Raw genomic sequence first — 23,974 nt, forward strand, 5'->3', positions numbered from 1 at the left:
GAGAAGACCGTGCCTCTTGGCCAAGCTGTGGTGGACCTTCTACCTCTGCTGCAAGGTACAATGTGGACTTCCACAGCCTCCCTGGCACTTTTTGGTTTTTGCTTAGGGACCCCTGGCTATCTCTTACCTCCTTTTGACAAAATACACTTCCTAGCTTCTGTAAGAAGCTGGGTCTGGGGGAAGAGGGGGCGACATCAGTAGCTCAGCGTTTGGCCATGATTTCTCTACAGAGGGTCTCACTTGACGCTGTTCTCATTCCTGTCTCTTCCCAGGCCAGTGTTCGTTGAAGGTCTCAGCTCCTTTGTATGCAGTGCCTACCTCGCCATTAGAGAGCCTTCACCCGGGGGCCAAGGTATGTGGAATTTGGAACTGTTCCTTCGCTCGTTCAGCTCTCTGCTGCTTTTTAATGGGAAGGCGAGCATGACTCAGCCACCGAGCTCATCACCGGTATGTTACAGCCCTATATGTTACAAGCTTGGAGGCCTTTCCTGCTCCCATTGACGTCTGTCCCTCGTTGCCTGTGATAGGTGAGGTCGTGCTAGGAAACGTTAATGTGTGCAGCTACCAAATGGCTCTGGGGAAGATACTCGAGATGGAAAGCACAGCGCTGAAAAAACCGGGAACGGGCAAAGGCAGGATTACCTGCCCAATTTTATTAGTCTTCCTTTCTGCAGATAAAGTGTCCCAGGGTCCATTATTGTACAAGCTCTGACTGCCTTTCCTGCAAGGTCCTTAGTCATTCAGCCGATTGAAAAGTATGCGGTGGATAAAGCAGGGAATGAAGTACGAGACTGGGAAAACGTGTCTAATTTTGCTCCCGCCTGCGGTTAGCACCGCGGGTGAATTGGAGGGGCGGAGATTGCATTAACTTTTCTGTATTTAAGAGGTGTTACATAGTAAGCAAGGCAGGGGGGCAGTCATTAGGGAGGAGATAATAAACACTGCCCAGCTGGGTTTTTGTTGCACACCATCCATCCAGGGCTGGGACAGGTAATTAAAGACTGCACGCAGCGTGTGGAGATAGGGCACAGTCAAAGTGTGGCCCCAGCTTGGCATGCTCTAAATCACCAGGGAAAAATCATTATTTTCCATCCCTGATCTCTGTGGCTTGCTTTAGGAGACCCTGACTTCCTCTCCCTGGCTCATTTGAGGAGACCCTTGGGGCATATGCCATGCCTCAAGCAGGCTCCGATTTAAACAAACAAATATCACAACTTGGACCAATTGATCATGAAGTTCCTTTCCTGTGCTGATCTGTTTTCTTTTACACCTGAGGTGAGGAATCAGGTAACATTATACATTCTGGCCTTGGGTTTTTGCTTGCTTCTCCCTCGAAAGCAGGAAAGTTATAATTGTCTAGTTACTGGCTCTACTTTGTCCTTGTTTCACAGGGTAGCCTGGAAGTGACAGTGTGCACCAAAGAGCCCCTGCTTTCTGCAACACAGCTTGCAAATGGCAACTTCCTGAGTGTCACGCTGGAGGCGGCTTATTCTGTCCCTGAAGCGTTTGCTCCTGCTGGACCCCTGCAAAACTACATGGCTTGCTTGCAAGTCCCAGCAGCTGGGGAGGTGAGGATCGGGCCGGGCATGGTGAGAGGGGTTTTGGCTGCCACAATGTGGATTTTTCTCCCACACCATGCACTGTGGAACAAGTGTCCAGGCCCGTGGGGTCTCCAGCTCCTGTGCTTGTGCAACAGCAACTGATGTGGCGGGTGCTTGGGGTCTCTGTGGCCTTGACGTTTTTCTTAAACACAAATGAAGGTCTGGGTTGAAACAGGCAGGGTTTTTTCCACATGGCTATTTATTTTTGTCTCCAGTCTTTGTATGCGTGTGGTGGAGCGTGGTTCCCAAGCCAGGCCTCTACGCTGCTGCTTTGCTTTGTTAGACCCCAGCTCGGAGCAGCTGGCACTTGCTTCTGCTCCTGCTGGAAGCACAAGCCTTTTCATTCTCGTGTCTCTCCAGAAGGAATTCCCCTTGCTCTTCAAGAACGGCACCCTGAAGCTTGCTGGTGAAAAAGAGCCGTTGCCCCGGCCCAAGAAATGGCCCCTTGCTAACATCATGGCCCCTGGAGCTCTGAACATCCCCAACTCCTTCATTGTTGGGGGGCCCTATGAGGATGAGGATGGAGAGCTCAACAAAAGAGAGGTGAGGAAGGACGGGCAGTGTCGTGGCTGGAAAAGAACCAGCAGGTCTCACTGAAGGGACTGAGAAAGACCTGCAGAGACTCGTCATGGGAGGAAGGCGGGTGGTCAGTCCTCTGCGCAGTGTCCGGGCACGGAGATGGTTCCCCTGGGAGAGCGGGCGTGCTGACTCACTGCAGGAGAGTTCCCTAGGGTGCACGTGGCAGGTCTGGTCCCCAGAGAGCTGCCCAGCTGCTGGGCTTGGAGCTGTCTTACCTCCTTGTGAGCCAGGCTCTTAATACTGATGGGCTCTGGTGCGTGCAGGAAGGGCTCCTGACTTACTCTGCTAGGGTGGCCTGGGCACGGTGAGTTGGACACCTCCCTGTCTGACTCACATTCCCTCCCAGGGAACGTTTTGGGGGATGATTTGGGGATGGTTCAGGCTGTGGAGATTGCTGTCCTGACTCTGACTGCACACTCTTTTTCAAAGGACAGGGAATTTAGGATCCAAGCAGAAAGCATGAAGAGAATCGTGTGGGACATGGAAAGGCGCTGTTACCTGGATCCCGCTGCAATAGTCATGTAAGGGACCTAAGAACCTCCCTTCTGGGGAGAAACTAGCCCAGAACGCGCTCAGCTGAGGGACCTAAGGCAGGGAGCAGCAGCGTGCAGGTGCTCTCAGACCTCTTCTGTGGCCAAACCATGGCTCTGCCTCGCCTCCCATGGCTCCTGTGGCTGTCACTTGGCCAAAGGTGTTCCCTGGACAAGGGAGCAGATCACTGCTTTCACTTGCTGGCAACAGCTTCGTTCTGCTGTGGTGGAAGGAGATGATGACCTGGCTGTAGCTGCTGTCTCCAGGATGTCCACGCTCACTTGTGCTGCCAGCAACTGGCGCTGGTGACCGTTCCCTTCGTGGTTTGAAGGGAGGGGCAGCAGAGTTATGGTGAACAGACATGGAGCAGGGTGGCCCACACACCTCTCGTCTGAGCTGCTGAATTCCCGATACATCAAACTCCTTTCGCTCCATGCAGGCACTCTTCGTTTGCTTTTTTATTGTATAAAGATCAGGATGAGTATCCCATTTCTCTTTGAATCCCGCTACGTTCTTGGCTTCAGCTGCATCATGGCTGTGAGTTTTACAGCCAATTTACTCCTCGTGTGGAAACACTCCCTTCTATCTGGTTTGATTTTTAATTATTTTTTTCCCCCTACACTTTCATCAGCCTGCCTGCTGGTTCCAGAGTTACCGGGCGCATTGAATGGGAGCTCAGGGTCCGCTTGCTCTGTGCAATTCAGGATTTATACCAAAGTTAATCATGTTCCTTCTTACTCGCTTCATTTCTGAAGTAACCAGGGGAGAGACAAAACCTAGTGCATCGCTCTCACAACTGTTTTATAGCTGGTTGTGCCATAAATGCACACAGTGGCGGGTGAAGAAGAAAATGTACCGAGCCTGCCTGAAAGCCCACGCATTCCAGTGGCCTGAGGGCGCTTTCTGTGTCTCACCAGAGCGGGTCGGAGCAAACCCAAGGGGGGAGGATGTTTTGGGGCTGCTGGGGCAGAAAAGGAGGGCGGTGTGGCCCTCCAGCGTGGTTTCTGCGTCTTCTCAGTGCCCCCTTTTGTGTTCAGCCTGCAGAAGCGCATTGCGGAGTGCCGGTACTGGCCCGTGGAGGTCTGCAGGATGTCTGTGGCCTCACCCAGCAAAGGGAAAACCAGCAAAGCTGACAAGGTAAAAGCGGGGAGGGATTTGTCGCTCTGGCTTGCAGAGCGGCATTGCGTTATCAAGCATTTTCCTTTCGATGCCTTTGTAATACCAAAACCAGCCTCGAACCAGCCAAAGCGAGTCAGGGAGCTAGAGGCTTTGTAAAGGGATTAATCAGCCTTATAGAGCTATTAAATAGACAAAAGATAATATTTTTTTCTTATAGCATGCAGAGCTCTCGCTGATGGTCCGCGGTAGCTTGGTGGAAAGGGGTCAGGGAGGGGTTGCTGTTTGAGAATTAAGGTAATGCGCTGAACTTATCTTCGGCCAATGGAGTTTTGGAACATCTTGAAGAAATTCATGCCTCCTTTCTCGGACTGTAAAGAAGTTATGCTTTTGCACCGAAACTGGGGTGGTTTAGCAAAGAAAACAGCCCCGTAGCTAATGGTTCTGTTCCTGGCAGCTGGTCGTGTGACAGCTCCTAAGCTGTTCCAGGGCAAAGTCATATAAGTTGGTATAAATCCCTTTCAGCGCTCGCTGTGCCAGTATTTTGCAGCTCTGACAGAACTCCTTCCCCCTTCCCCTCACCAGTTTGCTGCTAGCCCGCACTCTCAGACCTCCTTAGCTACCTGATTTCTGTCCAACCCGAGATGCACGGCTCTCATAGGGTCGCTTGGATTTCTGCCTATGTGGTTGGTCATTTTGCAGCTGTATCTCAAAAAGACCATCCTGAGGAATGGCACAGTGTGGCCCCCAGAGAGAAAAGCTGCCCTGCAGAGATTGGGATAAAATTGATATTCTACATATTGAATGACTCCGGTGTTTTCATCCAGGTCGTCTCGGCTGTGTGCCAGTGACAGAGAGCCGCTGGCTCATCAGGTGCATCAGTTTGCTGTGTGGCCTCTTCTTAATGGGACCAGTGACCTTGTTTCCTTAAAGAGAATAACAATCTGTTCGGTATCTCAGTCCCTTGCTCTGCATTTCCAGGGAGACGAGGACAAGCAGATTTTCTTCCACGGCGTGGCGTATGTCAACATGGTGCCTTTGCTGTGCCCCGGTGTGAAGCAGATCCGAGGCGCTTTTCGTGTCTTTAGCTACCAAGACAGCGAGGTGTTCGAGAAGGTGAGAGCAGACCGGCCAGCCAGGCTCCGCTCCAGCTCTGCAGCCGTGTTTGCACAGGGTGGGATTGGGAGCAGGCAACGTGGGACTCGGAGGCTGGCTCTGAAACTTCACTGCTCTTCTGGTGATAGAGAAAAATAATGAGACAAGCTTTTGGGTGCAGGCTTCTCAAAGGCAGGGGATTTCTGGGTGTGAGCAGATTTGGGGGCTGAGAGAGGCTCTGAATCTCACTCTGCTCTCTTCTCTGCCAGCAGCTGAGCAGGGAGAGCTGTAAGAGTGCTCCTCTCTCCCCAGCCTGAAACACAGGCATTGCTGGGAAGAGCAAACAGTGGCTCTAAAAGGATAGCGTTACCCCAGGCAACAGCCAAAAAAGCTGTCACTGGAGCTCTTCCAGCTGTAGCTCACGGAGGTTTATTTGTCTTTGCGTTTCTCCCTGCTCTGTTACTAAGAGTGACAGTTACATCTCCATTTCCCCACAGTATTCCTGGAACAGACCTGAGCTTGTTTCAGGAGGGCAGATGCACAGCCTGGTTTTTCTGTCCATGTGGTGCTGCTGTCCAGGCCGCAGGAGCCGGGTGAATTCCAGCCCTTCTCCCTGCCTCCGTGCTCCTGCTGGCTGTGGCGAAGCAGGGCTTGGCACACAGCTGTTTGCTGGTCTCTGCTTTGCCACCGTGATGAGTGGCCTCTTGGCTGCATGGTGCTCCCTGTCCTGTGGCATTTATCTGTCACGAGTGAAGTGACACATGCTCTCTCTGGTGTTCTCATTCCCTGGTTTTGGGGATGCTTTGGGCTGCTCCTTGGTCTTGGTCTAGACGGTCTCAGGACAACAGCTGCTCCATCCTCTCCCCAGCATCCCTTCAGTTCTTGCTGGCCCGTGTAAAGTGATGGCTGGGAGGGAAAGGCCTGTCCAGGTGGTCAGGCAGCGTGTAAACAGCCAGTCTGAAAAACTTGCTCCTTGCAATTCACTGACGTGTGTCAGGGAAGCTGCTTCACACCAGAAGGGGAGCCGGGAGCCGAGAGTCATAACCGGGCAGGCAGGAGCACCCCAACAATTGCAGAGAAGACTTGGTCAGGGCAGCCAGCTTCATCTAACAGTCCACATCACCGGGCAAGTCCATAGCCATGAGGCAGATCCAGGATCAAGCCAGGAATTCAGCCAGGACAGCATGGGCCTGGGTTGTAGCATATCTACTGCATAGCTCCTTGAAGAGTCAACGGCCAGTGAAAATGCAGCTCCTGAGAAGACAGGGAGACCCTCCTGAGGCTTTCTCAGGCAGCTTGTTCATAGTCTAACCTGAGGCTTCACAACTACATGGTATCAGAGCTGGCCTTGAACGCTGGCAGCTGAACTTGTAGGAGGGGAGGACGAGGTTGCACAGCTTTCTAATGCGTTTAGGACCCTGACAATGCATTTTGCAATGTGAGAGGTTAAGCCAAAAGGGTGGGCAAGCCTAGTTTGTTCCTTGATTCCCTCTGTTCCCTCTTTTTTTCAGACCAAAAGTCAGCACAGTGTTTTCCGGGATCTCAGGACGCAGCTCAGTCTGACTGAGGAAGGGTTGTGGACCCCAGGAATCAGCACTCCCAGAGCTGTTCCCAGGAAGACTCAGAAGGAAGACAAAGAGAAAACCACCAAAGATAAAGATTCCAACAGAAGGGTAAGGTCTAGAGAGGCATATTGCAACACCGTCGCTCCTTTTCCCCACCAGAAGTAGCTGGGGCATGCAGAAACCAGAGACTGATGCTCTGTTGCCTCAGCCAATGGAGAGATTCTCATTATCTTGACATTTTAGTACATGCTGCCTGAACAAATGAACAGCTCACATCCTGAACTTGTGAAGATGTGACGTTTACTGAACCTGAAACAAGAAGCATCTTTTCTTTTTCCTTAATAGGTGTCCAATGCACTCAAGATCCAGTCGTCAGATGCCACTGTAGAAGCTGAAAGTGTCACACACCCCAGCCTTGATGGACAGGTAATTAGGTACCTCCAAAGAGAAGGGAAGACTGCTAGACCGTCACTCTGCCAGTGTCTCACACCTTTCACGCAATTAAACGCTTCAAGAGCGAGTTGAACGGGGAATGTTTTACGTAGATGCTGTCCTGGAGTTCTTCCAGTGACGTCCAGCTGGAGGGCAGTCTAGCATTGGGCTAGAAGGTCTCTGTAAATAATCAGACATTTATTTAAAAGGGTTCCTTCATGTTTTGGCTTCTTCCTCAAAACATCTAGAATGCATATGCATTCTGCAAGCGGATTGATTATCTGGGCTTTCTCCATTTTCCTAGATTGATTTCTCGAGATGAATTTTGCTGCTGTAAATCACTCTGAGGTCGGGTTATGAAACAAGCTGTTTCTCTGCAGTGTGAGGAGAATTTGCCGGAGATCTGTAGCTATGTCTGTGGTCTTTCATCACACTGGTAACTGCTCTAGACAGCAGGACATTGAGAGAGCAATGTTTATCTTCACAGCAATACATTGAAGCAGGGACATTCCTGGTGATGGAGATAAAGCTGGACAAGGCCTTGGTACCAAAGCGATTGCGAGAGGAGCTCACCAGACGGTGCGTAAAGACGTGCTGTAACTCTGGGGCTGACAGCTCATTTCTGCAGGATAGAAACAGGGCTGTATGGTGAGCCACCCCCTTGGAGGGCTCTCTGAGGACCAACCGAGGGCCTGAGCCAAAGCCCACTGGAATCAGGGGGAGGATTTGGCCAGACTGCGTAAGAGATGGCATCTGGTGTGTTCGGAAAACACTTGCGTTCATCTGAGCTGGCATCTCCCTGCCATTCCTCACAAAAAGAGAGACACCAGAGCAGCACAACAGTGTCTGCGTTCCCGTCCGGGCTTTGTTTCCCATTAATCCCTGTGGGTTTGCCTCTTGCATGTGATGTTCAGCTGCTTGGTCAGGACTGGCCACCATCACAGACCGCCCTGGGTAGCACTGATCTAAGTTCGCCACAGCATTCTGTCATTTTTTTTTTTTTTCCTTTTTGGAAGTTTTCTCACAATCTTCTGCCCGTTCCTCAGCTCTTACATTAGTTTTCGTGTCGTTCTGCTGTAGAGCTGCTCTCTCATCTCTGCTGCTTCGAGTCTTCCACTGTGTGTTTGATTTGAGGCAGTTTCATCCTGTCCAGTGGTGGCCCTGCTGTGTTATGGTCTAGGAAAGGCCTAGCATGTATAATTTATTAAATAAAAAAGAGAAAATGCAGCAAACGAATAAAGTATAACAAGTGGAGGCGGTGTGTCTCTCTCAAACAGAAATACAAGCAGCAGCTGTTCTTTGAAGGGAAAGTATGTATGTTGTCTTCTGTTCTGCCTGCTGTCTTCTAGGAAGAACAGGCTGAGGAAGGTGACCTCCCCTTAGAACAGACCTCTTCCTGGCCCTTTTTCTGCCATTTCTGCTCCGCTGCCTCTCATGTGAATTCAGTGTAGTCCCTGCTTGTTCGTCTGCCACGCGCCGCTGCAGATGTCAGGCCTGAAAAATCAGCCCTCCTGAGCCATGGGAAGGGCTCTGTCTTGGGGAGCTCCAGCTGATGCCACGTCCATGTGTCCTAGCAGACGACAGCCACAGTGGCTCTTTATCTGGAAGGATGTTTAAATACGTATCTTAGTAGCAACCCGTAGCTCTCTTTCTTGGGCTCCATCCAAAATCCTCTGTCAGCCTCCGCCTGGCCCTCTTCGCTCACTCACTTTCCCCAGGTTGTTGACTTTTCTTTTTCTCATCTGAAAGTGAAGCAGTTTGGTTTTCATCTGTACCACTGGCGGAGGGAACACATCCCAGTGGTGGGTGCTGTTCTGAGGCTGGGCGGGGGTGGGACTGTGAGCGTGGGAGCTGCATGACTCCCTTGTTTGGCCTTTGTGGCTTCCCAAGGAGCGGCAACGGGTCTTTAGCCACTGAGGCCCCGGCAGTAGTCCCCACAGCAGAGAGTGTGAGAGGGGTTTGCTTTGGTGGGCTGGATTGTGTTCTAGGGACCGACGGTGTTTTGGCACCAGCAAGCAGGAAATCTTGATAAAAATCCCAATGAATGCAGGCTGCTTCAACACCAAGGATTTTAATAAAATGTTAGTAAAAGTTCTGTTAATCCTAAGGGCTTTTGAGCCACGTTTGAAAGGTCTTTGTAGTGGTACAAACCAGGGTGGAGCGGTGTCTAGGAGTCAATGCATGGCCAAGGGATGAGGTGCCACAGCCGCCCCGTGCGATGGCGGGAACTGATGGATCGGGTGGCCCAGGGGTTTCCAGTGATGAAATTCTCCAGGGCTCTCCCGAGGTTGGTGCCTTCCAGCTGTTCTGGCAGACCCAGGAGGCTGTGAGTTAAAGATCTGCTTCTCTAGGAGGGTGTTTTTGATGGCTAGCAATCACAAATGTTAACCCTATGATGATGAGCTACAAGCATTGAATGTAGGTGCCTGGCCTTCGCAGTTCATTCTTGCTCTGAGGCTTCAGTTTCCCCCACAGGTCCCTGTGAGGTGCCTCAAGGATACGACGACAGGTTGGAGCCCTTGCACTACCGCCTGCCTGCGCCCAAGAAGAGCCAACCTTGCTGGTGGTGGACCTGACTGATCTCTTCTGTCCTCTCATTGACAGGGTCAAGCAGATGATTCCTCCTCGCCCTCCACTGCCTTCCCGGACTGCAGGAGCTAAGAAGGTATGTGCAAGAGCCCGTGGCCTTGACACCATTCTGCCACCTCATCCTGCCCTCATCCCTCTCACACAGGAGAATCTTCACTCTCAATCTCAGCCCCCAGCAAAATGTAGATGAGGTTTGAAGAAGAAATACACAGAAAAAAAAAACCCTGGATGTGTTATCTTTGCAGTAGTGTGCCTTGGGAAATCATTCCTGGGCTGCCTCACTCATGTTGGCAGCCCATACGAAGGAGAGAGGTGTAGCAAAGGCAGGGAAGGCAGCAGTGTGGGGGTGTTTGGAAGGAAACAGGGTGCTGGGGAAAGAGCAGAACCAGAACTTTGTTTACCCCGGGCAGTCCCAACAGTGTCTTGTTGTGAACTTAGCCCGTGTGCTTCCTCAGACCCAGACAAACGTGGACAGAATCAGCCCCAAGGACTCTCAGATCACCCAGAATTTTTGAGGACTTTTGTGTCTGGGACATTGTCAGGAAGTGGTCTGAGAGCGCTGGCTCGTCTTCTGCAGGTACGGAGCAGCCACCGAAGGAGAGTGTCCTCGGGTGGCCCCTGGTCGATCGTGAATTCAAAGCAACAGCGGGGGAAGAAGCAGCACTTCAATAACTGACCCCGGTGCTGCTGCAGAATTGATTTGTGCTGGACTGTCTGGAGTGCACAGAGCAATCCATGTTGATTATTGCAGGACGTGGAAGCTTTTGCCACTGAGATTATGGAGATTACAGACTCTGCTGAAGAGGGCTGGCCCACGGGTTTAAAAGGCTCCCAGCAAATGAGATATATTTTACTTACAGCCAATTATACTGCTACAGAAGAGACAACAATGACTGAAATACTGGGTTCTGATTGAAAAACACAGCAGGAGCAATATCTAATTATGAAGGAGCCCTTTCGTATTTACATGTCAATATTTTCACAGCCCCCAGGCGTGGACAGGAAAGGATGTGCGACAGACTCATTGAGGCTTGAGTCAGGTGGAGTTTAGGGGAGGCGTGGGCTCTGGCAAATAAAATACATTTCAAGGTTGATGGCGTAAGTGAAGTTTGGTTCTTTATTTATTTCCTAGGCCGTGGAAGATTATCACAACCGTGTCACAAGCATTGCTGTTGCCATCCTAAGTGAATACCATGAGCTGTTTGGGAAGCGGCTGCCTGACCAGGGAGCGATAGACCACCAAACCCTGGAGGAACAGAAGCGTCAGCTCAACTTCGAGCTCAATAGCTCTGGAAAATATTTTGCTTTTAAGGAACAGCTAAAGGTGAAGTGTCCATTTGTGCTTTTCTCTTCCCTACTTTTTTGTCCTGGCACTTTCTCAGTGAGGAACGGGGTGATGTGTTCCTCCAGAATCCCTTCCTGCCACCCAGGGCTGTTGCAGTGGGTGTAGCAGGGGACAGGTTTTCCCTCTGATGGAGCAGGTACCAAAGCCACTTTGGTCACCCACCAGGAGAACCGTTCCTGTCAACGGGGGGAGGCTCCAAAACTGGTCACATCCATTTGCCCCATGCTCATAGCTTGAGGAAGGCAAAGCTGGCGGTTCCTGCACGCTCACAGTCCACCCTGGCAAAAAAAGAGCATTCCCCTCTGTCAGCTGGTCAACCTTCATCACACTCTGCCCAGAGACCCCCTCTCCCTGTGCCGAGGGGATGAGCCTTCCCATGTGTTGTCCCTAAAAGGGCACCAGTGTGTCAGGGACAGCCAGGGCTGGGAGGTGGGAAAGGAATTCACCCCTGCTTGTTTTTTTTACTTTTATCAGTGCTAGACTGAATTTCTTCCTCAGGACTAAGTTGGAGCTTCAGGAAAAGATCAGTGTGTTCTGGCTCTGTGTGATTATGAGGCTGGTGGGGGGCACAGGGGGGACCTGCCTTGTGCAACAGCTGCATGTCTCCACAGTATGCTGTTGTGAAGATTGTGAGGGAGAAATACCTGAAGACCACAGCGTTTGAGACCCAGGAGCAGTTCCAGGCATTTCTCAGTGAGCTCTATGTGTACCTCGTGGACGAGATGCACATTGCCCTGAACCAGGTGAGGAGAAACCTCGGTGACTTGGGACACAACTTCACTGGGAATCCAGGGCTGGACACTGTGGAGTGAAGGCAGGGGGACTTTTGCCTTCAGGACAGAAGCAGGCTCATGCTTTCTTTTGCTGCAGTTACCACTGTGGGCCCCAAGCCACGCTCAGAGGCAGGGTCTGGTGCATCTGTATCCCACTGCCACAAAACCCTGATGGTGGGATGTGTGTGAGATGCCACTAGTACAAGCTGCCATAGCTGGCTCGTGGTGAGGGTGGCTGAGTCAGTGCCATCTGCCCCTTACCTGGGCAGAGCACAGCCCTTCCTGCCTAAGCTGGGGTCACCAGCAAGTGACTCACAGAAGTGTGACCTGGTCTTGATCTAGGGGATGCTTTTACTTGTCACAACTGCAAATAATGGCTATTGCCCTGTCACTGCATGGCAGAGGTACCTGGGAATGACAGGAATGTGTCCCACCACAAACAGGAGCTGGGACAGCTTGCCTTTCCAAACCTGCCCAGCCCCAGCCATACCAGATTCAGTGCTGGACTGGGGACTGCTGCTGGACTGGGATCACGTGAACCACTCTTACCCTCCCCCAGGCTAATGCTCTGTCTCTCTCCTTACCAGCTACTGAGCGAGGAAGCCGCTTCTCCTGCCCCTCCGTCCCGCACGACCCAGGAGCAGCTCTGGCTCTTTGCTCGCGAAGCTGAAGTCAGCAAAGACTACAAGCTGGCATCTCTCTACCACCAACAGGTAAAGGAGCTCCAGGTCTTTCCTGCCCATCTCCCGTGTGTCCGGTCTGGCAGCCAGCACACCATCACAGCGGCGTGGGGCCCGTGTTGCCGACAGCTCAGCCAGCCCTGACTGTTTTGTAGGGAGGAAGGAGGTGAACAGTGCCCAGGATACTCAGGCTGAATGTGTGAGGGATTTTCTAGGGAGATGCTGCTCTCTGGAGGATGTGAGGCAGAGCCTGGCCAGGTCACTGAGGACTTCAGCCTCCAGGCCAGGGGAAATGGGGTGAGCTGGCCCAAAAGGTGTGCTGGGTCAGTACTGGGGAAACTGGGCCCTCTAACAGGAGGCTAGGAGGACATCAGCTGAAGCTGGAGGACGTCTATTAAGTGAAGGAGGCTTAGAGGAAGCCCAGCACGATCCCAGTTAAGGGAAACCCTAGCATGTGATAGGCGAGGGCTTGATGGTTGCTAAACTGGGCTGGGGTGGCCAGAGGAAAGACGTGGTCATTCCAGAGCAGTGTCCCCAGTCTGCTGTGGGTGCTGAGCATGATTCCAGCAGTCCTTGCTCCAGCGATGATCTCTTTTGTCTAGAGGGTAGCTCAGGACCAGCACAACATCCAGTCCTGGCTGGACTATGGAGCATTCTGCCTCCTGCTCGAGGAAACAACCAAAGCCCAGGAGTGCTTCCAGCAGGCTCTTTCTCTGGACCACCATCACGTCCAAAGGTGCTGTGTGCTCCCAGTGGGTGGGGGTGTCCCCCACACCACTACCTGGGGCCTGCAAGACTAACCTGCCCGACCCTGTCCCTAGCTTGCTGCTCTGTGGGATTGTGGCTGTCATGCTGCAGCACTATGAAGAGGCAGAGGTTTTCTTTGAGGATGCCTGCTGCTTGGAGCCATCCAACATCATAGCCTGGACGCTTTCAGGTACAAAAGCAAGCCAGCCTGTGTGCTCAAGACGCTCCTGTAGAGCCGAGCGTTGCTTCTGCCCCTGTTCCTCTTCTCCCTGCTCTAATCTGAGGGCTAAGGGAAGGATTTTGCTAAATGTCTGCTTATGCTGCTCTTTCTGGCCTCCCATAGGTTTATTTTATGAGCTGCAGAATAATATTATTCAGGCAGAAATGACCTTCCGTGAGGCTAACAAGCTGCTGCAAGCACAGCTCGCCAAGGAGAGGAGCATCCCTGAGGGTGCTGAGGGAGAAGGAGGGGAAAAGCATATTTCTGCTGGATGTGCGAGGTCTCCCAGCCCAGGCCCAGATGAGTGCTTGCCAGGTAATGCCAGCCAAAACCAGGAGGTGCCCTAGCACCAGCAAGGAGGGGGCTTGGAGCAGCATGGGAGATGGCAAACAGTGGAAGGAGAGGAGAAATTCCTAAGCATTTCTAAGAGGAGAAATACAAAGTGTAAAGGAAGGTGATGTGGACTGTGAACTAGAATAGACTGGCCACAAACTACCCCAGCAAGAGACAACAGTGGCAAGTGTGCTGCTTTAAATGAAGAAGCTTTCCGAAAGCAGCACAGCCGATGCCTTGTCTTGCCCACAGTCTAGCAGAGGGACCAGTCTCTGCATTTATTTTTCTGCCCCAGCCCAGTGCCGCTGCTGTACCGATGTGCAGGCAGTGGCCAGGGCAGCTGGAGGAAGGAAATGTGCTTTTTGAGGCTTTGGGAGGGCAGTGCTGCTGCTGGGACAGTCGTACGTTAGGGACGTCCAGGTTTTGTGACAGCTGTTGCTGTGACTTGGAAAGCGTTGTCTCACGCGTTCAAAGGGCAGAACCGCTGCTCGGTGGTGACCCTGACCCGAAGGGTCCTCTGGAGCCTCACTGAGTCCTGCCTCACCCTGAGCCAAGACTTTCTGTCCCCAGTCCGATATCTGGCCAGGCTGCAGGAGATGTTGGCTGGCTTTATTCTGAACGTTATCACCACTCAGTGCAAAGTGCCTCAGGCAGGCAGGCCTCATGTCATATGCCTTTCTCTGCCCCTTCTGATTATGAGAGAAGGGATATCGCCTCCTTTATATCTGTTTCTAGCTTTACCTGGTAATCTTGTACTCAAAACCCCAGGCCCAGGTATTGCATCCTGCGAAATTTCTTCCCAGTTCTGAAAATCTGATAGATCTTTTTGATATCCTCTCTTCCCCATTTCTGTGGAATTGTGCTCCAAACCGTGAAGTTTACGGCAAACTCTGTGTGCCTAATGGTTGTTGGGGGTTTCATTCCAGAGAGGGTTCCGGGTGGCTCAGCTGACGAAGCGCCAGAGGTGGTGGGGCCAGCCCTGGCCTGCGCGGCACCCAGGGAAGAGACGACTGCACCGGAGGCAGCCCCAAAAGGTTCGGGGTTGGGTGCCTGGCCTGTAAGGGAGAGCCCAGCGCTGGGAGACGGCATCGTGCAGTCCATGGGGAGGGGAGTAACTTGGGAGCACTGAGCCGTGGCTATCCCGATGCCAAGGCAAGACAGTGAGGCTTGTTCTCTCTCCCGAGCCGGGGAATCTCCAGGCAAAGCAGGTTCAGCCCAATTTTCAGAGCGGCACATCTCAGGATGGACAGCCAGCGGGTGGATGCAGCTCTCTCCCTTGTTGCCCCCAGCAGCCTTCATCAGCTGCTCGGATGCCTCCCTCCTGAGATGCCAGATCTTAAACTGTCCCTATGGATCTCCTCTGGTTGTGTGTTGTGATCTGCCTCCTCTACAGCTCCACTCCAACAGGTGGCAAAGAGATGGCAGTGCTGGGTGCTTCAGGCCCCGCTGGGTTGGTTTGGGGAGGCAGGGCCCTCACTGTAGTTGACTCTGACAAGCCTCGATCATAAATTCCTACCTTTTCTTCCTCTCAGTTTGGGCTGGAAAATTAGTGGGTCAAGAGTGTTGTTTCTTTTCACGTGTCTTACAAAATTTAAGCCCTTCAGAAAGAAACGCTGAGTTAATCTGTGCTTCAGCCTCCACTGTCACCTCCTCAGTTTTACACTGCATTTCTGGGATTGCTCTGCCCCCACCACAGTCTCAGCCCCTGCTCTTGCTTCAGAAGTAAAAAGCCTGCTTTGGGACTGATGGAGACCTGTCTTTTTACAGCACCATCCCCTGTTTCAAGACTTAGCCAGCCTCCCTGCACAATCTTCATGAAGGCAGTGGAATTCCTGATGAAAGTCAATGCCATCCAGGTCAGCTCAACGGGGTGTGGAGGAGTGGGAAGGGAGGTCTGGTCTCCTTCCCTGGGTTATTACCAAAGAGCTAGCTGGAAGCTCCAGCAAGCCCCCTTCTCGGGCTCAGAGAACAAGCTGTGGCTACCCCAGATGCCAAGCACAAGAGGCAGCAAAGCCACCACTGCCCAGAAATGGGAAACCGGTGGCCAGGCAGAGTGTTCAGACCAAAGTGCTGGTTGTGGACACAGTCACCTCGGGCAGGCGAGGTTCTCGGGGTGCCTCGGCTCAGCGCTGCTGGCTGCGGAGGGACCAGCCAAGTCAGACCTGGTGCAGATGTGCTCTTGTACCTCTGGAGATGAGACGCGTTATTGTGACACCTCCAAGACGCCAGCACTCCTTTCTTGTTTCAGACGCTTGGGTATGTCAGAGTAATGTTTGTGTCACCTGTGGAACGTCCCTATCCCACACAGTTGTCCCTGTGGGATCTCTCTGGCTGCTACGTTATGCTGCCTGCCTTAATTTTACATGGCGGAAAGAGTTGCTTAAAGCAAAATAGAACAGAATAATGGAGGTAAATATTCAAAGGAGGGGGGAAAAAAAAATCTCCTGTCTGTTTTCTGTTCATGGAAGTCAAATAGGTGTGAGTCGGTCCTCCTGACATGTCTTTCTGGGGGTGCCCGTGGTTTGCCCGCTCTCCTAACCGCGACGGCGTGCCGTTCCTCCGCAGTTTATTCACATGGCGCTTGCCCATGAGCTGCTGAGCCTTCAGGGAGGTCCCTCCTGTGCGTACTACCTGGCGCTGGCCCAGACTTCCCTGCTGAGGGAAGATTTCTCCAAGTGCGAAGAATGTCTCTGCGAGGCCGTTAGGATCGACTGCATGGTAATCCTGCGTGCGTGCCTGGGGTGCAGCGCGGTGTCCCCAAGCAGGACACTGGCCAAACGCCGCAGCAGACCGCCTGAACCTAGAGCCCATGCTTCATTTCCACTTGAACAAGTCTAACGCCAGTCTGCAGGGGAGGACAATCATAGTTGAGGAACCACATCAGGCTGTGGCTGCAGCACTGCCCTCCTCATTACCCTGCTTATTACTTGCTTCCTGTCATCTCCTGCCCAGACGGGCGGCATTTCTGAGCGAGGACTCCTCTCTCTGCAGCGTCTGCCTTTCTTTTCCCTTTCAATGTGTATATCCTGATCCTCTTTCCCTCTGTCGGTGAGTCAGGCTCTGTTTCATGAGAAACAAGGCTGTTGTTCAACAGAGAGAGAAGGCGGCTCTGGGGAGGCAGATGGAATAGAAGGCAGAAGGAAGGTGACACCTCTGAATGCTGTTTGTGTGCTCGCTGTACTTGGGGAGCTGGCATGGGCCAGGACACCATGCAGGGAAAGGCTGGAGGGGACTCCCATTGCTGGTGTTATGCAGGCAGCCCCCGATTTGGTTTTAATTCTGTACGTAAAATCTGTCCTCCTATAATCAAACACCAGCCAGCTCTTCCTTTCTGCTGATTACAGGGATCCCTGCCTCTCTCCTGGGTCTCTCTCCCTCCCGTCTCTCAGCCATGTCTCTCTCCTGGTTTTGTGTGCACAGAATCCAAATGTCTGGGCTCAGAAGGGGCATCTGTGCTACCTGAGGAGGGACTTTGGCGAGGCAAAGGAGTGCTATGAGCGAACCATCAGTTTTGTGGAGGATGCTGTGGATATGCACTTCGTCTGCCTGCACCTGGGCTCCATCTACCTGGAAGAGAAAGAGGTGAGGAGCCAGTGGGAGTGGTGGAAGGGAATTTGCCAGAAAGCAAACAGCAGGAGATTCCAGACCCCCACAAGGCACCATTGTTTGTAACTGTAGCCAAGATCTCACAACACAGCAAGCCCTTCAGGAGTGCCCAGCTCCTTGGAGCATGGACCTGCCCTGATCCTTTGTGCCAGCTCCAAGTGCCTGTTGCCATGTCTCAGGGTGCTGCTGAGCCATTTCTCATCCTCCTAGTGATGTGGGGCACCTCTATGTTACTGTATTTGCACCTGCCTGCACAGAGCCACTGCCTCGGGGGCAGCAGCAGGCAGCCTTTCAGCCCCCCCAGCAGCGGTGGGGATGGTGGGTGTCTGACCCCCACAGGAGCTGGGGTGTTTGGCAAATTCCTGAGGAGAGTGGGCTGTCTGTGGAGCGGTGGGTAAGATGCAGAGGAAACATGCTTGTCTCTCTCCTGGCAGTATGGCCGGGCGAAGCAGACCTACCTGCTTGCCTGCAAGAACTCTCCATCTTGTCTCACCTGGCTGGGGGTGGGAATCGCCTGCTACAGGGTGAGTGCAATTACCTTCAACCCGTTTGTGCTTGAATTGGCTCTGTGTCAGGGGATGCAGGGCTTGCTTTTGCAGCATCCCCTTTGACAAATGAAAGCTTGGCTGCCTGGGAAACCGATGCTCCTGAAGGCCATCATGGGCCGTGCTGTCACAGTCCCAGTGTGGCACCCCAGGCTGCTCGTATGGGGGGTGTCAGAGGACAGTCACCCTCAGCAGCTGCTCCGGGAGCAGCAGTCCTTCCCCGCTTTGTCCCACTGCTGGGACTGCCAGCACCTCCTTCCTCAGGATGGCATGGTAAGGGCGTCATCTGGGCCCGGGCTTTGCTCCGAGTGCCTGCCTGCACATGACTGCATGTCACCAGGAAGGAATCGAGCAGCATGTCAGCAGAGAGGAATCTCGGTGCTTTCCCTGCCCAGAGGAATCCAGCACCTCTGAAGGGCTGCCAAGGATACCCCCCACCAGCAGCGCGGTAGCTCCCGGAGGTACATATACCTCGAGAGGTTCCTCCAAGGGAGTTTGGCTTAGGGATGCAAACAGGGAAAGAACCTGGGCTTCTGTGTCCCCCTCAGCCCAATGTAGACCCCTTGGGGGGCTGCAGACTTAAGCCAGGGATGTGAGCGGTGGCCTAGGAGCTGACTGCAGCCCCCCAGGCACCAGCTACCCCTGCCTCCCAGCAGCCACCACATAGTAGGAATAGGGGTCGGGACTGGAGTCCTGTTTCCCCGTGGAGCTGGACCACTCGGTTCCTGGAGGTGAAGGCATTTGTGCCACTTTCCTTACAGCTGGGGACTGATTTGGGAATACAGCATGTCCTCCCACAGGGGCTGGGAGTCAGCAGTGAGAGGCTTATGCTCCAGACCAGAGTGCTGGACGCTGGCACTGAGGATAACTGATTGTGTTGGCCCCAAATCCTTTCCCTGCCTCCCCATCTGCGAAACCCTGCCAGGCAGTTCTGTTGCACCGTTTTCTTCGGCCGTTAGAGCAGATGCCCACCGAGTTCTGGAGCCCTTTCTGCCTGCTGTTTGCCTTTTGTCCATGCCTCTCCTCCTCTCTCTCTCAAGCTGGAAGAGATGGTGGAAGCCGAGGATGCTCTCTCTGAAGCCAATGCCCTAGATAACACCAACGCTGAAGTGTGGGGATATCTCGCCCTCATCTGCCTGCAAGTGAGTGCCCAGCCAGCTCCTCCCGAGCGAGCTGGGGGTGTTTATCAGCATTTGTTCCCGAGCCTCAAGCGCAGCTTGTAGATCTCGGTGGTAAAAATAGTTTGGGGACCGTGCTGGGATGGCAAAAGCAGCGCCCATCCCGCCTGTCCTCGCCTGATGCACGTATTCCCCTGGGCTTTCTTTACAACACGGTGTTTCACCAAGAACCTGTGCATTTCCTGCGGGATGCCGTCCTCACTGGCTGCTCTGTCCTTTCTCCAGGGAGGACGGCAGCTGGAAGCAGAGCAGTGCTACAAATACGCCATCAAGGTCCGTGTCTCCACACTGCTGTGGGGTCGGTAGGGCAGGCCAGGGGCTGCCGGTGGGGTAAGGGAAGGGAACCGGCCCCCACTGTTCCCCCCCTTTGAACCTGCAAGTTTAATTTGACGTCCTGGCATAGCAGAGACCACGTATGACGATGCAGCATGGGAAAAGCCGCCCTTTCGGAGCTCTTGCCCTCGCTGCTCCCCTCCCGTTGGTGCCCCTGCTCATCGATGGGACCGGCAGAGCGAGGAAAGGGCCGGGTTTGGTGCCGGGGGGATCCCCGGGGGGGGGGGGGGTGTCGGTGGGTCGCAGCCCCCAGCCCAGCAGCCCGGGGGGTGGGGTGGGCACCCCTGGACGTGCCTGACCCGCGCCCCCCGCCTCTTCCCTGCAGCTGGGCCCGAAGGACGCCGCGTTGCTGCGGGAGATCCGCGCCGCCCAGCAGCGGCTCGGCTTCGGCGACCCGGCCCTCGGAGCCCCCGCGGCCCCGGGGGAGGCGGCCCGGCCGCTCCCGCCCCGCCCCGCGCCGGGACCCCGTTCCGCATAAACTCCCCGCGCCACAACAGGCTCGTTTCCGCCTCTATCGCGATCGGCCCCGGAGCACCGGCAGCGAGGACAGCCCCGACCACCCGCCATGGCAGCCGCCGGGGCCGGGGAAGGGGGGGGGGGGGGGGCCGCGAGGGGGGCGTGGTCGCGATCACGTGACGCGCATGCCTGCCCCTCGCGGGGCGTGGCGGCGGGCGGTGCGCGCGCGCGGATTGGCGGCAGCCGCGCGGGACGGTTGAGCCGGCGGCGCGCGCCATGGCGGCAGGTGGCGGCGGGGACCGGGACGGGAACGGGGGGGGGGGCGGGGCGGGAGGGGGGTCTCGGGGCACGGCCGTACCGCGGGCGTCACCGGGGCTGCTGGGGGGGGCTGCGGGGACGGGGGATGCTCGGAGCGCGGCTGTAGCGGCGTCGTCACCGGGCTCGGAGGCGGCACCGGGGCTAGGGGGACTTGGAGCACGGGGGTGTCGCCGGGGCTGGGGGGCTCGGGGGGTAATGGGGGCGCCAGCGGGCGTGGGGGCGACACCGGATCTGGGGAGACTTGGAGCACGGAGATAGCGGGAATGTTACCGGGGCTACGGGGGCACTCGTGTCGTGGGGGACTCGGAACGGGGAGATAACGGGGGCGGCACGGGGGTGACACCGGGGCTTGGGGGACTCGGAGTACGGGGGTAATGGGGGCGACACCGGGGCTTGGGGGACTCGGAGCACGGGGGGGTAACAGGGTCGTCGCCGAGGCTGAGGTGGGGGTTCGGGTCACGGGGGGGGCTCGGGACACGGAGATAATGGGGGCGCCTCTTGGGCTGGGGAGATGTGGAGCACGGAGGGAATGGGGCCGTCACCGGGGCTGGAGGGGGGCTCAGGGCACGGCAGTACCAGAGGGACAGTGGGGCTGGGGGCCTCAGAACATGGAGGTGCCAGCAGGGCAGGGGGCCTCGGGATGGGGGTGTCTCAGTGGGGTCTCCGGTACGGGGGATAATGGGGGGTGTCTGGGTGGGGGTACCACCCCCTCCCCCATCCCCGTACCGGCAGCCTGGCAGCGCCCGTACCTGAACATCTTCAAGCACTTCCGCGTGGAGGAGTGGAAGCGATCTGCCAGGGAGGGGGATGTGGCCGCCCTCACGGTAACGGGGGGCACCGACTCCACAGGGCGGGGGGGACCACCGGTGACGGGTGGGCAGCGCTGACCCCCCGCCCTCATCACGCCTTTCCGTGGTTTCGGAAGGACACAAGGCTGAAGGGAACTGTCTACCGGATCCGGGGCTCTGTCCCCACCAGCAGCTACCTGCAGCTGCCCCGGACGGGGACGCAGTCGCTGGGGCTGGCGGGGCGCTACCTCTACCTGCTCTTCAGGCCCCTGCCCCGCAAGCACTTCCTCGTCCACCTGGACGTCACCACTGAGGTACGTGACACGGGGCGGCCTCCTCAAACCGCTGTTGTTGCTGTCGTGGCCTGAACGAAGAACCGGGGGGGGGGGTGGCAGCAGTGCTCTTCTGTGCCTGGGGGTGCGGAAATCAGGTGGTCTTTGTTGCTGCTAGTGGGTTACTGCAGGCTGAAGGTGGTTTCCATCCTCGTGGCATCTCTGCTGGGTACAAGGGACACAGCATGTCAAACTCAACTCTACAATTTTTGTGAAACTTCCCGTTTGATTTAAGCCATTACAGAGCAATACCTCGTACCAGCAGCACCTCTCCTCTGTCTGTATATTGCCCAACTAAGGCCTCTTCTTTGGCCTATTGTTAATTTAAGCTTATTTCACAAATTTTGGCCACAACTGTTTGTCATTCACTTGTCGTAGCTAATAAAACAGATGTACCACATTAATTTGGTGAGTTCCTCCTTTAGGAGCTGGTGTCTAGTTAGAAGTGTCATCTTGTGTGCACAGCCCTAAAGCACTTGCATTTCTATCTGGTAGATTGACTCATTTTTTATTTGGTGCTTCCTGAACACTGATAATCACAGCCTTAACACATTTATGCAGTAATACTCATCTCAGAATAATTCTTTGTAGTCTCAACCAGGATTTAGGGTGTTTCCATTTGATTTGCCAGCTGAGAAGAATGTTAGTGCCTTGTGCCTTCTCTGCAGCATTTCCCTGCTGAAGCCACCAGGGTGACTAAAGCTCTGTGTGTCTCTCTCTTCTCAGGAGAATCAGGTGGTCCGCATCTCTTTCTCCAACCTCTTTAAGGAGTTCAAATCCACAGCCACCTGGCTGCAGTTCCCCTTTGTCTGCGGGGCAGCCGAGGGCTCGGCGTACGACCGCGCGGCCAGGCCGTCCAGGCGCGGTGAGGAGCGTGCGTGGTGCTGCGGCCGGGGCATCGCCACCAAAATAAACTGTTAGGAAGTAAATTGAGTTCGGAACTTGACTTGATTTGAGGAGGGTGAAGAGTGGTGGTCCTGAGCAGGAGCTGGAAGGTCAGAGCTGTAGCTCCCGGGAGGGACGCCCCCCATCCCCGCTCTCCTGAGCAGTGGGATGCGGTGTCAGGCCGGGCACAGGTGCCCAGAGGAAGGTGTCCTTCCCCACCCCTGTGCTGCTGTAGCGAGCTACATCTCCCATCTCCCACCTTGGCACAGCCAAGCCAAGCCTGGTGGGAGTCGTGCATGGTAAATACTTCTTACTGAACTGCCTTAATCTGGCGTCTCCCATTCTGCAAGGTCCGCAGTCCAAGGTCTGTAGCGTTTTTCCCATCTTCCCTTGCTTGCTGCTCTCCTCCCCAGATCTCGCAGGAGCAGCCCCTGCCAACACGCGCTGGACCTGCCTGGTGCTCGACCTCCACTCCATCCTCTCCCTCTACCTCAACCGCCGGTACGGCCACCTGAAGGGCGTCAAGCTCTGCTCCAACCTGCTGGTGAAAAACCTCTGCACAAGCGACTTGCTCTTCGACCCAGGTGAGGAGCCGAGACCTCGGGGTGGCCTCCAGTTTCTCCTGTGACTTCAGCCCAGCCTGGATGGAACCCGTGGGGGATTAAAGCTGCTTTTGCAGGCGAGCTGCCAGCAGGGCCGTTGACCCTGGCCAAGCACTAGGCTGCCGTTGCTGCAGCAGGATGATAGGAAGCAGAAAGGGCAAAAAACGTTAAGTTTCCACATGCGCTGGTGAATGCAATCTCCTGCCTCTGGAGGGAAGTGTCCTCACGCTTTCCAGCTGTACAAGTGAATAATATCTTACCAAGGTTAGAATATTTTTCAGGGGAAAAAAAATTAAAGATGTTACTGAGCCTCACTTCTCCATGGCCTCTGCTTTCATCTGCCGGAAGAGCCTGTGGGGTTTTTCATCTCAGAAATCTTCAAACCTACTTTTTTTACCCACCTGCTCAGTGTGGCAGAGGTACTTTGGTCAAAACCTTTGCTTCTGCCTTTATTTTATTTTTGTGCTGGAAATCTGCCTGAACTGACTGGCCTGCTGGAAAGCATCAGTGAGGAGAAAGTGATAGATGCTGCTTTTGGATTCCTAAAACTTCTTCTATCGTGAAGGCTTTCATGAAGTTACAAACACCTGAAGGAAAGAAGACAGGAAAATGAGAGAAGAGCCTTAACACAAATCACATGAAAACGGCTGAATCACCCAGTAGAAAACTAGGCGAATCTTGGGCCTGGGGGGTTTATAACTCGCTGCCAAGGGTTTATGCTCCAGGGTCTTTTTGGGGGGTTGAGAGTTTCAGGAATATTCCTGTGCAAAGGTGTGTTAGTTTGTTACGGACCGTGGGGTTGTAACCTTTGTTTTTCAGGTGTTCTCAAAGAGGGAAGTGGTTTGTGCCTGTGTCCCACAGGACACGTGATTCCAGACAGCTCCTTGGAGCACTTACTCTCTTTATCTTTGTCTCTGTGCTGCGCTGCCAGGTGTGACCTTCTCCGAGGCCCGGCAAGCCGACCTCGCCTGCCGTGGGGTTGCTCCCATGCCGCGGGAAATGGCTTTCCCTGTGCCGAAGGGAGAGAAGTGGCACGACCTCTACGACTACATCAGGTACAGCCGCAGCCCTGAGACCTCCCCGTGCCCTCTTGTTAAGTTCACGGGTAGTCTGATGGGGGCTGCTGAGCTGCCATCAGCTCTAACGCCTCGTGGCGGGGCAGGTGTAGGCACATCTTCCGCAGCTTCGGTGCTGGGCTCCTGTCGGGGGTGAGGTTTTTGCCAGAGAACCATGTTGGCCTTGAATTGCAGCTCCTCGCGGTCATTGGCGTAGCAGCGTTAACCGCTGGAAAGGAGCGCTGTAGACCAGACCTGGGAGATGCTTTA

At 54.5% G+C, this 23,974-nt stretch overlaps 2 protein-coding genes across 2 annotated transcripts in view; both read left to right on the forward strand.

The window, feature by feature from the left end:
- Positions 1 to 1,520: 1,520 nt before the first annotated feature.
- On the forward strand, positions 1,521 to 19,746 carry CFAP70 (cilia and flagella associated protein 70). Its single transcript, XM_086472838.1, has 23 exons — positions 1,521 to 1,568; positions 1,962 to 2,144; positions 2,610 to 2,701; positions 3,749 to 3,848; positions 4,809 to 4,943; positions 6,434 to 6,595; positions 6,833 to 6,913; positions 7,407 to 7,498; positions 9,524 to 9,584; positions 10,641 to 10,832; positions 11,465 to 11,596; positions 12,214 to 12,339; positions 12,909 to 13,049; positions 13,102 to 13,243; positions 13,397 to 13,588; positions 14,533 to 14,640; positions 15,374 to 15,462; positions 16,172 to 16,324; positions 17,027 to 17,188; positions 17,647 to 17,736; positions 18,798 to 18,899; positions 19,161 to 19,208; positions 19,594 to 19,746. The coding sequence occupies exons 1-23, from the start codon at positions 1,536 to 1,538 to the stop codon at positions 19,744 to 19,746; spliced, it is 2,769 nt and encodes a 922-aa protein (XP_086328964.1). The 5' UTR covers positions 1,521 to 1,535.
- A 904-nt stretch (positions 19,747 to 20,650) lies between these two features.
- WDR90 (WD repeat domain 90) overlaps positions 20,651 to 23,974 on the forward strand; it is a 32,132-nt gene continuing 28,808 nt past the window's right edge. Inside the window, exons 1-5 of the mRNA XM_086472839.1 lie at positions 20,651 to 20,866; positions 20,968 to 21,144; positions 21,889 to 22,027; positions 22,461 to 22,631; positions 23,581 to 23,704. Coding sequence (XP_086328965.1) covers positions 20,651 to 20,866; positions 20,968 to 21,144; positions 21,889 to 22,027; positions 22,461 to 22,631; positions 23,581 to 23,704 — 827 coding nt within the window. The remainder of the gene's footprint in view (positions 20,867 to 20,967; positions 21,145 to 21,888; positions 22,028 to 22,460; positions 22,632 to 23,580; positions 23,705 to 23,974) is intronic.

Source organism: Leptosomus discolor, chromosome 14 (genome assembly GCF_034619465.1).
Source record: "Leptosomus discolor isolate bLepDis1 chromosome 14, bLepDis1.hap2, whole genome shotgun sequence".
Taxonomy (NCBI): Eukaryota; Metazoa; Chordata; class Aves; order Leptosomiformes; family Leptosomidae; genus Leptosomus; species Leptosomus discolor.